The sequence below is a fragment of the Suncus etruscus genome, chromosome 1, assembly GCF_024139225.1.
Source record: "Suncus etruscus isolate mSunEtr1 chromosome 1, mSunEtr1.pri.cur, whole genome shotgun sequence".
Lineage (NCBI taxonomy): Eukaryota > Metazoa > Chordata > Mammalia > Eulipotyphla > Soricidae > Suncus > Suncus etruscus.
The window spans coordinates 83,154,722-83,174,300 of record NC_064848.1 but is presented as its reverse complement, the minus strand read 5'-3'; the positions used below and the strand labels follow the sequence as shown (position 1 = coordinate 83,174,300).

Genomic DNA, 19,579 nt, shown 5'->3' with positions numbered 1-19,579 from the left:
TGTGTTTGCCCTGCATGCAGCCAAGCTAGGTTCCATTTCCGGCAAAGCATTTGGTCCCTTGAGCCCCACCAGGAGTGATGCTTGAGTGCAGAGTCAGGAGGAAGCCCTGTGTACCACCAGAGTAGCCCCAAACCAAAAACAAAAAGAAAAGTGAAAACTATCACTGCTGGGAGGATGCTTGCTCTTAAGGTCTTGCAATAAAGAGAAGGGGAAAAGGGACAACTTGGAATAGCAGATCTGAAGGGCACAATTTCACATCACCATAAAATAGAATATTACATCTGGGATATATTTTTAGGCAAAAATGTAGAAGTCTGTCCAAAAAAAGAAAGATTAAAAAGGCAATTATCTTGACTTTTTAAGTATTAGATTATTTTCTCATTTTTAAGGACTTGTATAATTCATATATTTATCTATACTAGAGAGAAAATTGAAGAAGAAAAGGACACATATTTCTCAGAATAAAAAACTACCTTGATTGTTTCATAAAATGGAAAGAAACAGGGGTATGGCTCTGATGATAAACTAAGTAAAAGAAACCTAAGAATAAAGGAGAAGTAAAGCTTGAGAGCCTAAGAGTTTATTTCCTAATGCAATACATTTACTTTTAGCTGCATACCTAAGAGTTTCACAATATTTGGGTTATCAAATTCTGCCATGAGGGCAGCCTCCCTCTGGAAGTCGGCTTGCATGTCTGCAGAGGCTTCTTCTTTCAGCATCTTCACTGCTACCATAGTGAAAGGTTCATAGGGCAGCAGGCCTGGAGCCCTGAGAGAGATTTGTTTCAAAAGAAAAAAATATCAGAAACATTTTATAGCCTCTGAGCTTGCCTTCCCACATTCACATGTATCCTCTCTCCCCCACTTTATTGCAGCCTTTCCCAGAGGTACAGGATTCAAAAGATGTTAAAAACAGACTGTACTTGAAACTTCTTGACTCAAGTTAATGAAAATCAGTGGGGCTATTGTCAACATAAATTAAATGTAAAAATACATTATTTAGAAATTATTAAGATTCAAAAGTGCACAGATCAAACAGGTTTTTTTATTATCATTCTTAAATATCCTTTAATTTCTGACCAGGATATCAATCCTAGAAGGCAAGGGACCTTGGTTTATTTCTCTTTATATCCTCCAAGACACCTAAAATGATACCTTGAATATTTTTTATTCTCAACTATTTGTGTGAAATTTTCTCTAAACATATAATCTCCTTATGCGGGACAGTCAATTTGAGTGTCTTACTCAAGAGCACCAGGCTACAGTGACAAGTTCATACTCTTGAGCTTAGCTATGCATTTGTTGAAGTGAGTTCATGAAAAATGAGTTGATTATTCTAAATGCCAGTAAATGTACAACTTGACTCTACTACATACCTTGTCTTGAATATATTGTCATCTGATATTTTGATTTTTTTCTTTTCTGTTTTTGTTATTTCATATATTTAACATCTACATATATCGACTTCTGGGATCCTAATGGATACACATTACCATGTAAACTTCCCATGAATTGAAAAGTGCAGCAATAGACACAAGAAGTACCATATTTTTTTGTACCATAAAATGCACCTCCCCCCCAAATTGTGTCTTATGGAGTGAATGCCACCTGGAGCTGAAGCTTGAGTACAGGGGAGGAGAGCATCCAAAAAACTATGTGCATCTTATGGTCAGGTGTGTCTTATAAAGTGAAAAATTTTAAAGTAACTAAAAATAATGCAAGAAACCATTTCTGAAAATGTGTCCCTTTTCTGAGAAGGTTACATAATTTAAATGTTGGTAATTATTCATAATCTGAATACCATAAATAGACTTCCAAATGTATTTCAAGTTACTTTAATTTTTTGTTTTGTTTTGTTTTGGGGTCATGATGGGTGGTGCTCAGGTGTTACTCCTAGCTCTGCACTCAGAAATCATTCCTGGCAGGCTCAGGAACAATATGGGATGCTGAGAATCGAGCCTGGGTTGGTGGTGTGCAAGGCAAACGCCCTTCCTGCTGTGCTTGCTCCAGCTCCTTTAAATTACTTTCTAAGAGCAAATATATATTCTCTCCAAATACACAATCCTATTTCCTAGAAAATAGGGAATATTATTAATATTAAAAAGATAGTGCTCAATACAAGAAGGACAATGTTATGGTGATTTATGTAATTTTATGGTAACTTATTCGTATTATATACTTTACTATATACTATATGTATCTACTATATACTTACTATATACTATATCAAGGAAATAGTTTGTGAATTTAGATGGGATATTTTTTTTTTTTTTTTTTTAGTTTTTGGGCCACACCAGGCGTTGCTCAGGGGTTACTCCTGGCTGTCTACTCAGAAATAGCTCCTGGCAGGCACGGGGGATCATATGGGACACCGGGATTTGAACCAACCACCTTTGGTCCTGGATCGGCTGCTTGCAAGGTAAACGCCACTGTGCTATCTCTCCGGGTCCAGATGGTATTTTTTTTTTTTTTTTAGACAAGTAATATTACCTTGCTTGAAAGACTCTTCCAAATGCTCCCTCACCAATGTCTCTCACATATTCGATATTATTCCTTGGATACTCCAGAGTGATCAATTTGGGATTGAGAAGCAGTGGCATCCTTTGGTACATGGGGTTGGGATGAAGTCTGTCTAGCAAGAGCTCAGAAGGAAGTGTAGTGAGGGTTACTGCTGCTGATTCTCTGCAGGTAACACAGGGAAGAACACCGATGAGTTCAGACTCAGGGGAGATTTTGGTTTTAGATATAGATTCTAAAAGTTCAGGGGTGTAAGCACATGCTCTGTCTATAGATCAGGTTTTATCCCTGGCACTTCATTGGATTTCCTGAAGTCTACCTGGAGCAACCCTAGAGTATGGATCCTCCAGACTGAACCTCCCAATCACTCCACAAAAAAATTTTGAAAGAGACATAACATTTAGGAGAAATAACACAAGTTACAATTACACTAAGGCAAAGATCATTCAATTTCAGTCAGAACATGAAAATATTTTGTTGAGTCTGGGGTCAAATGGCTTGTTTTCTCCAGAATTTTTGTCATTACTCAATCTAATAGTGACAATAGCCCCAGGGAGAAGTTGGGAAACAAATAACTATTTTCTTCCAAATTATTATTATATGACCTCTGCTGTGAAAAATCAACCTTAGGACTTGGGCCTAAGAGATAATAAAGCAGGTAGAGGACTGCCTTGCATGCAGTTAACTCGTTTTATCCCTGGCACCCCCAGGACTCTCTTCTGAGCACAGAGCCAGGACTAAGCTATAAGGACCATTAAAGTGACCCCAAACCAAAATTTAGGATAATTCACAGGTTTCATTGAGAGTGGGGCACACCAAGCAGTGCTTATGGGTTATTCTTAGCTTGAGTGACTATATGGAATTCCAAGGATCAAATCTTGAGCAACTGTGTGCAAGGCAAGTGTCCTACTTTGTGTATCGTCACTCTGGCCCTCCCTGGAAATTACAAATTTTACAAGAACTTGTTTGATAACTGTTTTACAAGCTTTTCAAAATTTTCAGAAAAACTTTGACAGACTTTACAAGAATTTGCTGATATTTCAATGGCTCGTGGAAGAAAGAATTAATTGTATGCACTTTTTTCATGGACTATAACTAAGGGTACTCAAGATTTATTCCTATTTATATGCTCAATTGGTCACTCCTGCCATTATTCAAGAGGCCATATACAGTGCCAGAGATTGAACCAGGATCACCTTCAAACAAGCAAAGTTCCATAATTCTGATATCTTTTCTTTAGTCGCAAGGTACTTAATTTTTTTTGGGGGGGTTGGTTTTTGGGGTCACACCCAGCAGTGCTCAGGGGTTCCTCCTGGCTCCATGCTCAGAAATCGCTCCTGGCAGGCTCGGGGGACCATATGGGATGCTGGAATTCGAACCAATGACCTTCTGCATAAAAGGCAAACGCCTTACCTCCATGCTATCTCTCCGGCCCCCCAAGGTACTTAATTTTAAAGCACAGCAGTGAATGTCATAAAGATATGGGTGAGACTATATGTATCCTTCATCCCATTGCTAATATTAAAATATTAAATCAGAATCACACCTTTTCTTATTTTTCCATTGTTTCCGTCTTCGACAGCAATAAAGTGTCGATATGGTCAAAAGCACAAATATTGCAAAGCTGGACATGATGGAGATGATTACAGTCATGGAGTATGTAGGTGAGGCATAAAAGGATGAGGTGGAAGAGGAAGGCAAATTTGGAATGTCCAGACCCGGCTTTGAGGATGTCATTGGTGGGAATGCTGTAAGTAAATAATAATGCTTTTTATTCATTCTAAACTTTTAAGAATTGGCTTTTATACTTAAGCAACCAATAAAATTAATTTCAAAGATGTGTTTCTCTATGCATTTATATTTATAAAGTCCAATTAAAATTTACTGCGGTCCAGTTGTAATTAAACCTGGCTTCTAAAAATCATAATTTTTAAAGTGGATGTCAGAAAAAATATTTTCCTCATCAAATGCAGAACCTGAGCTAGTGATCTTGATACTAAATCATGCTGGTTATGACCTGGTATATATCTTTGTAAAAAAAATTATGTATATGATTATTTGCAATATTTTCATGAATAATAATGAAGATCATAATTGTTTAAAGCTAGCCTTTCCTACACCTTTGTTGCTGATTTTTAAATAGAATAAAAATAATGAAAGAATGTGAAAATGGAAAGATTAGGAGACAAATGAGAAGTTAATTTAGAAGACTAAATTCTGTTCAAGTACTATAAAAGCAAAGTAAAATTTGCTTACTGCTATAAATTAAAATGTTCCCATACTTAGATAATTTTGTATAGTGTAATATAAGTGTATATAATATAGTTATTAAAGAAATATTAATTCTATTTAATAGTATAAATATTAATAATTACATAAAAGAATAATGATACATTTTGAGTAAGGACAAAAGCACAGATAATTTTATCATATAATTGGTAAAAATATTTGCTATTCTTCTCAGCTAAGATTGAATTTTAATCTATTGGTTCAGATTGAATTTTTTCTTTGCTTTTTCTTTTGGGCCACACTCAGCTGTGATCAGGGCTTATGCTTGGCTCTGGACTCAGGGATTACTCCTGGCAGTCTTGGCAGGGGATCATATGATGTGTTGGGAATCAAATCTTGGTCAGCCACATGCAAGGTTAGTGCCTTTTTCCCTAAATTTTCTCCAGCTTCTAAAACTCATTTATTTAATCTAAAAATATTTTTAATATTTGTGGACCATTATTAGACATGTTCTCTTTCAGGTCAGCAAGGTCAAGTGCACAAATTGTGCAGGGTTATTTTTTGAGCACAGTGTAATTCACAGTGAATGAAATAAACTCCAATAAGAAACTAAAATATATGGGAAAACTTAATCAAGGAGTATGTGATTACAGATCAGAAAATGACTACCAAATAGTGTTTATGCTGTTTGGCTAAAGCTGTGCTGAGTGATAAATTCATAGTAATAGATAAAAAGAATATAAATGAGCAAACTAAATTTAATTCTAGGCTTTGTTAAAGAAAAGAAGCTAATGGAAACAAAAGATATTAGGCAATAAAATAAAAGCCAGGTACAAGCAGAATTTAAGTTAGAATACACATACCACAAATAATACAATTAAAAGACATGTCTTACAAATATAGAGTAATCTAGTCCATGAAAAAATAATTTTAGAAGGAAAAAACACAAACATACAAAATTAGAAAAGATGAAAACTTGAAACAACAGATTCAAAACTCAATAAAAATATGTGTCCAATTGCATTTTTAACAACTTGAAATTGATAGGAACATATTAAATACCATACTTAAATAATAGAAAAATCTAAATACTGCTATAACTGGAACATTGAATTATGAATGCATCCCTTAGGTGTTAGGAGAAAAAAATTTCCACATAGTATGTTCCAGTAAAAAAAAGATATTTCAAGTTAGTTTAGAAATTTATCATAATACTAATATTATTAACACCTGACAGTGTTAGTACAAAATAAAAGTGCATACATAGACAATAAAACATAGATTTAAAAAGATTTAAAACATTTTAAATGAAATATTAGCAACTTACTTCAATATAGTAAGAGAATCATAATGTAATATAAGGAAATGTGTTAATATATCACATCACCAAGTCACACAGCGACAGAATCCAGCACCAATGGCCAGACCAGTGACTAAACACATATATACATATTCTCCACCAGATAAAATGATCTATTTCTGTATGGCCATAAAGTTTATTTTCTCTTATGTAATAAATATTTTATTAAACTTTATTTTATCAGACAAGAAAATTCATTTCAGAACTAATACATGTTGTGCCTGAGGATACCACAGTGTAGGGGATATCTGGAGCCACTTTGGCATTGTTGGGGTTGGGGCTGCACAGGAACCTCACAGGTTACACCTGGGATAGCTCAGGGGACCACGTGTTGCCGTGGGTCATTGGTGTTGTATCCTGTGTATGTTTCCTGTGGAATCTAGAAATTACTTTCACACAGTAAATCCTCACCGAGAGGTTTAACAGATGGAAGAGATAGACCACAAACACCAATGAAAAGTTCAATTGAAGTACACTTTGGCTGCTTCTAATGCAAAGAAATGAAAACTTTCTTTTTCATTCCTTCAGTTTGGGAAAAAAAGGTGACAGACCTCTGAAATAAAACACTTTTAGGGTTTTCTATAACTGCTCCTGTTAATTCCAAATAACTCATTTGTTAACAGTAACTTTCTTTTCTTTAATACTTTAAGTCATTGTCCTTTAAGTTGGCGAATCAGATCAGCACTTAGTCAAGAACAGAGGTGACCAGGAATACACATTACAGAAAATTAATCTAATTGGAGGCATAGAACATTCAAATCAGACGAAGTTAATTGTTATGAAAAACTAATTTCATTCTGAAGAGTTCTGCAGCCAGGACGATTAAAGCACCATCTGCTATAAATTAGTTCTGAGACATCTCCTTTGAAGCAAATTTACAGAACTCTTTCCTAGGATTTTCAGTGGATCACTGTAAATGTTTCATCTAACTGTAAATTTTATAGGGAAAAATTAATTAACTGTCTTAAAAATAAAAAACACCTCATTCAAAAAGAATGATCTGATGTTACAAATTGAACAATAGAGAAATAAGACTGTGCTTCATCTCTCATTTTAGATGATGGAAAGTTATAAATGTAAACTCAAATAAAGGTGAGAGTTTGAGTTTGGTTTATTTTATAGCCATCTTGAGAATAAAACAAGTTCATATTTTTGAAAACGATAATTGTATTATTCCCTAAATATAGCTCTTGCATAGCCTATGAAGAAAATGTAATCTGAGATCTCTACTGATCTCCATTCATAATTTACCCTGTGTAAGAACAGTAGAAAGTCCTTAAGGTGGCATACATTCTTTTGTAGACATTGTGAAATATAAGTGTAAATATGCATGCATGAATCCAATTACATAATCCAAACACATAAGGTTTCAAGGGCACAAACAATATTACTTACTTGTTAGGTTTTCTTTTTTATAATCTAAAGGGGAAAGGATAAAAATTTGGTTTAAATGAGTATCCAGATACCTCATCTAGCCCGGTGAGAGAGTGCTTAGTAGTTTAAGTTCCCTTTCGGTTTTTAATACACAATTGAAAACATTCTTTGCATTTGAATGTGGAAGGGTGGGTCTTTGAAAGTAAACCAGCTGTTAGAAGTAACAATGTAGTTCCGTAGTTTCTGACTTACACAAGAAGTTCACTAGAGCAGCATGCAACGATTCTGCTTGGTTTTGTGAGGTCAGCATTTTTAAACATGTGGCTTGTTTTTTGCATGCTTAAAAATTTGCCTCCCTGTCTAAGAGAGGACTTCTATTCCTTTATTTTAATCCTCTGACAAAATTTGATGTATTTTTGAGCTGTTTCACTGTGCATTCCAGTAAGTGTTAGAAGCTTTCTCTGCTGAATTAAAGTTAGGAGTCAAGTAGTAGTAATAGGATTAGAAAATCCTGCTTACTTTTTTTTTTTTTTAGAACAATTGAAGCAAGTTCTATGCTAAATGGTGTGATTAAGATAGCATTAAGATTTTATGATTAGGTTCTGAAAGAAGGCAGAACTGAAAATAATTAGAAATGCCTGGAAATATTAGGAGGTGGTGCTCACATTTTAGTTTCTTGAAAACAGCAATTTTATGTTAACCTCAAGAAAATTCTATTACCTAAATAAGGCAGTCTTGTACAGGCCAGGGGTTCCCAGTGCATGCTGGGAAGCTTGCTGCATTCTGGCAGGGAGAAGGGATAAGTTCCGGATCTGTAGAGTCCTCTATGGCTCTTTTCTTCCAACTCCAACCATTCTTTTGCACAAAAAAGCTCCTTGACTGCCAAGCAATATTCTCTAAAATGTTTCGGAGGAGAACAAAACTTGATGAATTATAAGCATGTTAAATCCAAACTGTGCCAGAGCCTATAATCTGTATTTTCAAAATATTACAGAACAGTGTTGTTTGCAAAAGGGTTTTTTGAAAGGACAATTTTATTGTAAATAATGTGAGACTTTATGAAAGCTAATATATTATCCCATGAGATAAAATATGATTTTGCCTACTTTTTTTTTTTTGGAAAATAATTATGCTATTGGAGAAAAAAAATTTCAAGTTCAAAAGGTATTACATTGGGAATCCATAATGTCTTCTTTCAATATTAAGGTAAATAATTATAAAGTACAGAAACAAGATACACAAAATCATGCATAGATGCATTTTAAAATAATGTCCCCAAATACTTACCATTATCTCCTATTTATTGGCAAAGAATGCTGTAACACTTTAAGTTCTTTGTTTTCTCCTTCTTGCCTTCCTAGTTATGCCTGTGTTACTTTAGAATGTTATTTTCTTATTTTATAAAAAGGGAACTATGAATATGACTATAAACAAAACCAATGATTCTAGAATATAATGCTTTCAATGATGCTTTCTAGAAGCTCAGAGCACTTGTGTTATAGTGCATTTATTTCCACGGTAAGAATACTGTTCTATATTCTAAAGCCAGCTTTTTTTGCACATGACAACTCCCCCCTTTAAAACTTCCTACTTGCAGTCAAATGGGATTTCTCTTTTTATCTGTCTATTTTTCTTTCATCTATCCTCCAATCTATCCATCTCTTATCTTACCTGCATATTGGGGTGGGAGTAGGCACTTCTCCAGGGCTGCATTCTTGGAAAATGTGGTGACACAGCAAAGCTTCTGCTGCTGGCCGGCAGAATGGACTTACTGCTTTCAGTTCATTCCAGGCAGTGTGGATCAGTAATTCCTGGGCCTCCTCTGGATCCCCATAGGAGTTGTTGTAGAAAACAAGAGCATCTTTTGCCAGAATTGCATTACACACCTCCCCTCTGTACTGGGCACAGTAGCCTTTATTATCTTTCTGGGGTTTTCTGAAAGGAGCAATGAATAAAATTTTCAGTTATGCAATTTCATTGCATCCAGTATAGTGTGTGTGTGTGTTAGTTTTCTATATCTGAATCACATAAATAGGAAATCATATCTGAAAGCCTCCAGGTAAACACTTTTTATTTACAACTGCAATTAAATCACCTTCAGCTACTCCTAGAGCTATTATGAGCATGAGTGGGTGATCTTTGATGTGAGATGTCTTAGAAACTATAAAAAACTAAATGGTTCTGAGTAATTTTATTATTTATGTTATAAATAGAATGTGATTGTTATTATTTAAGAAACTTTATATGACTCCTACAATTAAGCAGACATAGCAAATAATGCCTTTTCAAAGTTCAATATGATGATAAACAAAGCAGTATGGCTAAAAATTGTATCTTTTTATTTTATTTTATTTTTTTGTTTTTGGATCACACCTGGTGATGCTCAGGGGTTACTCCTGGCTCTACACTCAGAAATCGCTCTTGGCAGACTCGAGGAACTATGGGATACAGGGATTCGAACCACCGTCCATCTGCATGCAAGTCAAATGCTCTACCTCCAAGCTATCTCTCCAGCCCCTAAAAAGTGTATCTTTAGAGATATACTTTATCTGAGAATTATGACAACTAAGTACCTGACTATTTCAGTACTTATGCATCTTTGTGATACCTTCAAGATCCTTTTCTCTTACACCTCTTCCTAGAATGTGTAAAAAGGAAAAAAAATAAAGCCTATGCTATAGCTCATAGAGAGGCTAAGTAGTTTTACTGGCACTGCTATTTTTTTCAGCACTGTCTTGAGGAAAGTAATATAGTCACTAAGCATCCCAATATCATAAACTGTATAGATGCAATTATTTATTCCAAACTCAGATTATTGGGTAGTAATATCTGGAAAAGTGTAAATTTGAATTTGCTAGAACAAAAATAAAATGAAAAGATTATCAAAGGAAGACAACGGAAAGTATAACTTAAATTCTTTAGTAAAAAAAGCCAGAAATTATAATGACTCAAACTGAACTGTCACTTATTGAGCAACTTTGTATTTTGTTTTTAATATGTTCTTATAACTTCAATCAGATCTATCTAGTTATGACATAAAAGTCTTATTTGTCTTCTCACTATCTTGGGACTGGAGCAATCACATAGTGTATAGGGTTCTTGCATTGCACATGGTCACCCAGATTTAATCTTCGGCATCCCATCTATGGTTCCCAAGCCCTACAGAAGTGATTACTGAGTGTAGAACCAGGAGTCTCTCCTGAGCCTCACTGGTTGTGGCTCCAAAACAAAATTTTTCTTTTTTTCTTTTTTTTTTGGTTTTTGGGCCACACCTGGTGACATTCAGGGGTTACTACTGACTATGTGCTCAGAAATTGCTCCTGACTTGGGGGACCATATGGGATGCCGGAAGATTGAACTGTGGTCTGTCATAGATTAGCACGTGCAAGGCAAATGCCCTACCACTTGCACCACTGCTCTGGCCCAAATTGTTTCTATTTTAATTTGAAAAAAGATAGTTTAGTTTATTATTAGAGTGTCCTTAAAGCATATCTATGAATGATATATGATGCATTCAGATCAAACGGTGATATTTCAAAAAGTGAAATAATTTAAAAATGTTTTATACCACAGAATTCTTTCACAGTAGTTTTTGGTGGGGCTCAAAGGTTACCTTTAGCTCTGCTCAAAGATCACTCCTGGCAGGGCTCAGTGGATCCTAGCCAGTACTGGGGAATGAACCTGTGTCAGCCATATGTAAGACAAGCACCCTACGTATTTTACTATTTCTTAGACCTCTTACAGTAGTCTTTTACTACCTTGCCAGAATATATTTTACTGTTTCACTTAAAGTACATTGGGGAATGAACTTTAAATAAAGTTCTTGAGTAAGAAAACAAAGTTTCTATTAAAACATGGGCCATGGGGCCGGAGAGGTGGCGCTAGAGGTAAGGTGTCTGCCTTGCAAGCGCTAGCCAAGGAAGGACCACGGTGTCCCATATGGTCCCCCCAAGCCAGGGGCAATTTCTGAGTGCTTAGCCAGGAGTAACCCCTGAACATCAAACGAGTGTGGCCCAAAAAAAAAGGAGGGGCAGTAGATAGGAGTAATAATACAGAGTATAGCATGCTAACGTTGCATGTGATCTATCCAGGTTCAATTCCCAGTACCTGATATGGTCTTTGTGAGCCCACCAGAAGTGATCCTTGAGCATTGAGTCAGGAGTAAATCCAGAGCACCACTAGGTGTAGCCTAAACTCTCACTCAAAAACATCCATCAATACAAAAGCAAAATAAAACAACCAAACAAAAAAGTTGAGTTAATTAAGGCAGGGAGGGGGAAATCCACAGAGAAAAGCTAGTGACTCAGGCCTTGGGAAACCTGGTTTATGATGACATCAGGAAGGGTTTGAGAGAACTGAGTAGTAGTATTAGAGAATAGTCAGTGTTATAACAAACTGCTATATAGAGAGGTTTCCCATCTTAGTGTGATATCTTGGCCTAAAAAATGGGAAAATGTGTAAGAACAGATGGGACTCTTCAACTCTTTTTTTTTTAACAGTAAACAAAGCCAATATATGAAAAAGTTAAATATTTTTCACAGTGTCACTGAGCTGAAATGTTTTCAACAGTTTTCACTGCCATGTATTGACAATTTTGTTCTTTATTTTTCCTATGGTATCTTAAAAATTAAGAGATCCATGTGATTTTACTTTAGGCAAATAGTAAACATTTCTTTTGAAAACAGCAGAAATAAAGAAAAAGTACCCAAAGGAAAAAAATGAATGAAAGCAGCTTTAGAAAGATGGGTGATTAGTCAATTAATGATGTCTCTCAGGATTTTTGCTGTTTCTCTTAAAAGTTCCAGAAACATCTGTAGAATAACCTCAGCATGTCTTAGTTGTATTGAATCTATTAATTTTTTTTAGCAATAGCTACATAAGACAAAATAAAAACCATAAGCAAAAAGCAGAATAGATTCAAGAAGACTTTGGTTGAACTTTTGGTTTTACTTCCTACCAGTCTTTATCCAGTGAGGAAATCCTTTCCCATCTACCCGGATTTGAATTTCTCTGTGTTCAGTCCTTGACATTATAGATGGAGCAACATCAGAAGCAGCTGGTCCTGTTGTTCCTTTGAACAGTGGGGCAGGGGTCATAGGGATTTGTTCACAGAGTGGTTATTTTGGAATGCTCTACCAGACCATCTCCAAAAATGCTAGTTAATACTGCACATGGAGCTAAGCCGCTCTTGCCTCCACACTATCCAAACAAACTTGGCTGACCTCCCTCTCTCTAAAGTGTTCTCTTTTAGAAGCAACAATGAATATTTGATCCCAAGTACTCCTTTGAACTACTTTCAGGAGACATTTTTTCCTTGGTCAAATAGAATATTCTCATTACTGATTTTTCTTCTATTTTAATATATATGATTTCCATTCAAAGAATATTTTAAAATGTCATCTTGCAGTTTCAGGTCATGGAAATCCTTGCTCCTTTGAACACATAATATTTGTCCCAAAGTATATCTAGAGATGTACCAGATCAACTGTGGGTTGCTTGGATTAAGACAATCTCATTACCTAAAGATTAAGACACAGAAGAGTCTCACTCATCTATGGGTTTTAAGAAAAATAAAAGACATTGTTGTAATACACAGAAACAATAGAGATGAGGTTGGAAGGACTGGCCCATGATATGATGCTTACCACAGAGTGGTGAGTGCAGTTAGAGAAATTACTACACTGACAACTATTATTACAATGATAGTGAGTGAGAGAAATAGATGCCTGTTTTGAATACAGGCAGGGGTGGGGGAGGAGTGAGATGGGGGTCATTGGGACATTGGTGGTGAAAGTGTTTCACTGGTGAAGGGGGAGTTCTTTTTATCATAACTTAAACCCAACTATAAACATGTTTGTAATCATATGATTAAATAAAAATATTAAATAAATAAAAAATCTCATTGCTTTGTTAGAGTGATTAATGGGCCAGTAAGTCTCAGCAAATATTATCAGGTAAATCAATATATTGAGGCTCATGAATCTGGATGAGATTGATAGTAAGCCACATTTTCTTATTAAATTAACTAATTAACTTGGAATTTTACTCAACAACTAGGGATCCTGTTTGTGCTCAGTTGTGCTATCTGGATTAATGAAATATATACAAATCTGAGGGCCGGAGAGATAGCATGGAGGTAAGGCATTTGCCTTGTATGCAGAAGGATGGTGGTTCGAATCTCGGCATCCCATATGATCCCCCGAGCCTGCCAGGAATGATTTCTGAGTGTAGAACCAGGAGTAACCCCTGAGCACTGCTGGGTGTGACTCAAAAATAAAAAATAAAAAAAGAAAGAAAGAAATATATACAAATCTGAATTCTTTGAGTTTGATTCTTGTGTTCATTCTTATTAATATCAACCTAATCATTCGCGAAGCAATAAAAAGTTATCATACATCATGGTGATTTTTATGAAAGTAAATTGTTTTAGTCAATAAAATATTTAAATTGTTTTTGTTTTGTTGAGCCCACCTGACTGTATTTAGGGCTTATTTCTGGCTATATGTTAAGATCACTCCTAACAGGGAGTAGAGGGCCATGTGTTGTACCGAGGAATGAGCTCTAGTTGGCAGTGTGCAAGTGCTTTATACTTTGGATTTTTTCTCCAGTTCCTAAACATTTGAAGTTTTTTTTTTTTGGGGGGGGGGTGTTGGGCCACATCCGGTGATGCTTAGGGGTTACTCCTGGCTATGCACTCAGAAATCGCTCCTGGCTCAGGGACCATATGGGATGCTAGCTCCATCCTGCAGCCACGTGCAAGGCAAACGCCCTACCACTGCGCTATCACCCCAGCCCCATATTTAATTTTTTAAGTTGCAACATGTTCTAAAGTTGATGTTATCTGCAGGTTAAAGCTAAAAGAGTTTGGGAATCAGTATCGGTTGTTTTCAAGGCTAAGCCTAATAGAAGCAATATCAGTCACTAAAACTCTCCAATGAAACTCTCAGTTTCTTTTCTATACAGTAGGAATAATATTAATATCCATTTCATAGGCATATCCTGAGAATGCTTATTTTTCTTCTGCATTTTATTTATTTTCATAGAAGTAAAATAAGTATACCAAGTACAGAGGTTTACAAGGTTTTTGTTGTTTGTTTGTTTTGGTTTTGGAGTCACACCTAGCAGCTTCTCAGGTGTTACTCCTGGCTCTATGCTCAGAAATTGCTCCTAGCAGGCTCGGAGGACCATATGGGATGCCAGAATTTGAACCAACGTCCTTCTGCATGCAAGGCAAACACTCTACCTCCATGCTATCTCTCCGGCCCAGAGATTTACAAGTTTTAGGAGTAAAACAATACCATATCACCTCCAAAGTATCAATATAATAAGGATAAATTTAAATAATATTAGTACAGTGTTTGAAACTTAGTATATATTCAGTGGGAATTACATAGCTTTGTCTTTATAATAATTCTATAAGAATTTTAAAAGGATTATCTATTTTTAAAGTTCATGTAATATCACAGTGCAACTAGGAAAGAAAATTAGCAAATCAAACACAAAACATTAATAACAGTATCTTACCTCCATTCTATGAACAGGAAAGGAATTTCCCACAGGAAAATAAGAGAGAAAAGAAACAAACATTAGTACATTTCATCTAATAATTTGAAAAAGAAAATTTTGATAACCTCTAATTATTGTCTCTGAAATATTCTGTTTCTGCTAGGAGATAAATGTACATATGGGGGAGAGTAAGAAACTGTTGAGTGTTCCCTGGAACTGAATTCTTTACAAGCTGAGTCAACTATGAACATGGTCATCCCAGAAAACCATAATAGCTCTAAATTTTACTCCATTACCCTTGGTCCTTTCCTCCCAAGACTGCATCAAGAAAGATCTGAAGATTAAGCAGGAAATGTCTAGAAGGGAGGCAAGAGCTATTACCATAAACTCTGGTTCCAATATTGGGTGACCTATGTAGCCACAAAGACTGTTCACTGAGATAACCCATATTTAGTTTAATGTTTTGATTACCATCTGGAACCATCTTGAAATTCTGAATAATGTTTTTTTTTTTTTTAACAAGAAATCCTATGTATTATTTTGCATATGGAATGCCAGGGATTGAACCTGGTTTGACCAGGTGCAAGTCAAACACCCTATCCATTTTACTCTTGGTCCAGCCCTCTATGTGTTTTTATTTTATTAAGTTTTTTATTTAACAATCATGATTTTAAGTTGTTCATACTACACAATTTTTTTATACAGATAAAGTTGTTCATGTTTGAGTTACAGTCATACAATGTACAACAACCTTCACCAGTGTGGATTTCCTGCCACCAATGTCCTACATGTTTTTATGGAAATTTCTTCCATCATATTTGCTTTGTAAGAGATGGGGGAGGGCAAGCAGGGAAGGCAAAGAACACTGGAATTACAAACAAATGCAGTTAACTCAAAACTATATTTTTTCTTAAATTCCTACAGTCATCAGTATTTGTAGTAGCTTTAAAATCTATCTGTAAAAGTAAGTAAACATCTGGCTCAGTTCTAAGACATACAGTTATTCTAATATAAGAAAGCTGTCTGATTGTGAAAAGAATGCTTGCCTCTTGGGTCTAACTGCCCATGAACAGCTGTTAGCAATTTAGTGCGGCTACTGGGTGTTACTCCTTTATTCTTTTTCTCTTTCATAAGAAACAAAAACAAAACATCTTTAACCAATTGAAACCAGATAAAGCTACCTTGGAATGTCAGGGGCTGGTGTCAGTTTGGTTGATAAGAACACACTCACCCTCTCACCCTTTTTTCTTTTTTTTTTTAATAAATAAATTCTTTAATTGAATCGCTGTGAGATTCCCAGTTACAAAGTTTTTCATGTTTGAGCTCCAGTCATAAAATGTACAACACCTATCCCGTTACCAGTGCACATTTCCTGCCAGTTTCCCTCCTACCCTCTTCTCTTTGCCTTCTCCCCTGTTCCCCTGCCTTCCTGTGGCTGACATTCCCCCACCCCCACCCCTCTCTCCCTCTCTCATTTCCCTTTTAGTTACTGTGGTTTGTAATATTGTTACTTAAGGGGGGTTATGAATATCACTAAATCTCCTTTCAGCACTCAGTTTTTGTCCAGAGTGAGCATTTCCAACTATCATTGTGATAGTGGTCCCTTCTCTGTCCTAGCTGCACTCCTCTCCTCTTTGTGGTAAGCTTCCTACCATGGACTGATCCTCTTGGTCCTCATCTCTATTGTCTCTGGGTATAATTACTATACTATTTTTTTGTTTTTGTTTTTTCGGGCCATACCCGTTTGATGCTTAGGGGTTACTCCTGGCTAAGGCTCAGAAATTGCCCCTGGCTTGGGGGGACCATATAAGACGCCGGGGGATCGAACCGCGGTCGCTTGCAAGACAGGCACCTTACCTCGTCAGCCCCACCATACTATTTTTAAATCCACCATCTCTCTTGCCTGAAACACTTAGTACTTAAAGGAATTCCATTCCCTGGCTACATGGCCATATCTCATAATAGGGGAGGACATTAGGAGCACAGAATTAGGGGTAGTTTCATATGGCTATTAAATATAATTGAAATTCAAATTTTTTTTTGGTTTTTGGGCCACACCGGTAACACTCAGGGATTACTTCTGGCTATGTGCTCAGAAATCGCTCTTGTCTTGGGGGACCATATGGGATGCTGGGGGATTGAACCACGGTCTCTCCTAGGCTAATACAGGCAAGGCAGAATCCTTACTGCTTGCATCAGCACTCCAGCCCCTGAAATTCAATTTTTTCCTGTAATAGTATAAAGCAGTAATGTCTTAAAATACATAAAATAAAATGTGGTTCATTAGAAGGGAAAAGTCTAATACTAGCTAGCACAACATTTTCTTATCGCTCATCGATTTTTGATAATGATGTACATACTCATTTGATTTTTAAGTTTAGTTATCAACAACAACACTACCTTGTTTGTATGTGTTTGGCATAAAGAATCCACACATAAGTAATATCATATGGTATTTTACCTGATTTACCACATGCAACTGATATATGGATTTTTCTTTGTCTTAGCACAATACCCTCAGTTTTCACATTTTTATAAATGTCAGGATTTCTATTCTCATGGTTGAAAATATCACCAAAGTGCATAAGTATGCAGCACCTTTATCCATTTATCCAATGAAGAACACAAGTTATCTGCTTATCTGTTATTTTGTACACTATGCTGCAATGAACAAAAATGGCAGAACTCTTTGATATCATGTTTTTATTTCCTTTGGGTATTTACCTGGAAATGGAATTCTCAGTAATATAGTAGTTTTATTATTATATATTGTAAGAATCATCATAAAGATTTATATAGTGACTGAAACAATTTATATTCTCATCAAAAGTGCACAGGGCCCCCACTACCACAAATTATGCAGATGAGTTTCCCACATTTGGGGAAATTGCAGGAGTCAGCTCATCTGGTGTGCAATGGATAAGCCTCAGCCTGAGAAAACCACTTTCTTTTTTTTTTTTTTTTTGGTGTTTGGGCCACACCCTGTGATGCTCAGGGGGTTACTCCTGGCTATGCGCTCAGAAGTTGCTCCTGGCTTCTTGGGGGACCATATGGGACGCCGGGGGATCGAACCGCGGTCCGTCCTAGGCTAGCGCAGGCAAGGCAGGCACCTTACCTCCAGCGCCACCGCCCGGCCCCCGAGAAAACCACTTTCATGATCATTGTATCTCCCCTGCCAGGTTAAGTATTGTATGTAGTCTTAAGTATTCTATATATACATATATATATATAATGATATCTATGAACAGAGACAATCTTACTCTTTTTTTTCTGTTTCTATGACTGTATAGCTTTTTCTTACCTATTCACTTCTAGTATTAGGAAATGATAGTAGTAAAAATCCTGCATTTTCTCTGCTATTAGTGGGAAAACTTAAGCCTTTCATCATTGAATATACTGAAAATCATAGTTTTGTCATAGATAGTATTTATTATACTATATTATGTAGTTCTTAGACAATTTTCTGAGCATTTTAGCTTTAGTTTTGTCAAAATTTTTTCTACAGCCATCAAAATGACTTGTTTCCAATCTATTAATGTATTTCACAGTAATTAATTTGCATTTGTTGGTCCATCCTTGCGTGCTAGAACTAAATCCCATTTGATTCTGGTATATGATTCTTTTAATAAACTGTTAGATTCAGTTTACTAATATTTTATTGAAAATTTTTACATCTCAGTTGCATCTTGCAAATATCAGCAAAGTGGGACTGTGGTCTTCTTAAAATGTTCTCATCTGGCTTTGGTATCAGGGTAATGCTGACCTTGTAAAATGATATTTAAAGAGTTTTCTTCTTTCAGTTTTGCAGAATCTTTTGAAAGATAATAACATTCATTCTGTAAATGTGTAGTTGAATCAATCCTTGTTCTACTTTGATCTTTACCAGTACTGGAACTATTAAGGAATGGTGAACTTTCTTGTGTGTCTGCCATAAGGCCAAGGGTTCTAGTGACAAAGAAAAGGCATCTGGCCAAAAAACTGGCATCCTAGTGAGCTTAAATTACAACTTCAATCTTTTAGGGTTGTGACTGGAAGGGAAATACAACTTTCTAGTTCATACAGAAATATTCCAAATTTTTTTCTAGTTGATTTTGATTACTAACATCAAATGCAAGTGAATCGGAAAGATCTATACTACATTTCTCAAACAATGTATAAAAACATGAACATACACATCTAAAAGTTTTGAGGCAGAATTTTATTTTTTGGTTACCCTTAAAACACTAAAGTATCATTAGACCTAATCCTAAGCACTGGGCCAGATTTTTCCATTTCCAGTTTTCCTGCTGGGATGAGTAAACAAATAGATAGAACAAAAGCTTCAAGATGAAGCATGAAGAATGTTAGAGAGGAGAAGGATGACCCAAATGTGGAAAAGGGGCTTTTGGGATAAGCAAATGCTGCCAAAATGACCACAGAAGACATCATGCCTGATTGATAAGTCTTGTGAACCCATTAGAAGTCAAAAGGGACAGGTGCCAGAGAGATAGCATGGAGGTAAGGCGGTTGCCTTTCATGCAGAAGGACGGTGGTTCGAGTTCCGGCATTCCATGTGGTCCCCCGTGCCTGCCAGAAGCGATTTTCTGAGCATAGA

General features: G+C 36.0%; 1 protein-coding gene across 3 annotated transcripts in view; it reads right to left on the bottom strand.

The window, feature by feature from the left end:
- MUSK (muscle associated receptor tyrosine kinase) overlaps positions 1 to 19,579 on the bottom strand; it is a 99,291-nt gene that overhangs the window by 1,730 nt on the left and 77,982 nt on the right. For 2 of the 3 annotated variants that reach the window (XM_049784580.1, XM_049784584.1), the window contains 5 exons: positions 15,004 to 15,010; positions 8,200 to 8,375; positions 4,063 to 4,264; positions 2,490 to 2,681; positions 620 to 768 (listed from right to left, as the gene is read on the bottom strand). In XM_049784580.1, coding sequence (XP_049640537.1) covers positions 620 to 768; positions 2,490 to 2,681; positions 4,063 to 4,264; positions 8,200 to 8,375; positions 15,004 to 15,010 — 726 coding nt within the window. Of the gene's footprint in view, positions 1 to 619; positions 769 to 2,489; positions 2,682 to 4,062; positions 4,265 to 7,500; positions 7,525 to 8,199; positions 8,376 to 9,150; positions 9,415 to 15,003; positions 15,011 to 19,579 lie in introns of all 3 variants that reach the window. The other variant, XM_049784575.1, reaches the window with a different exon arrangement.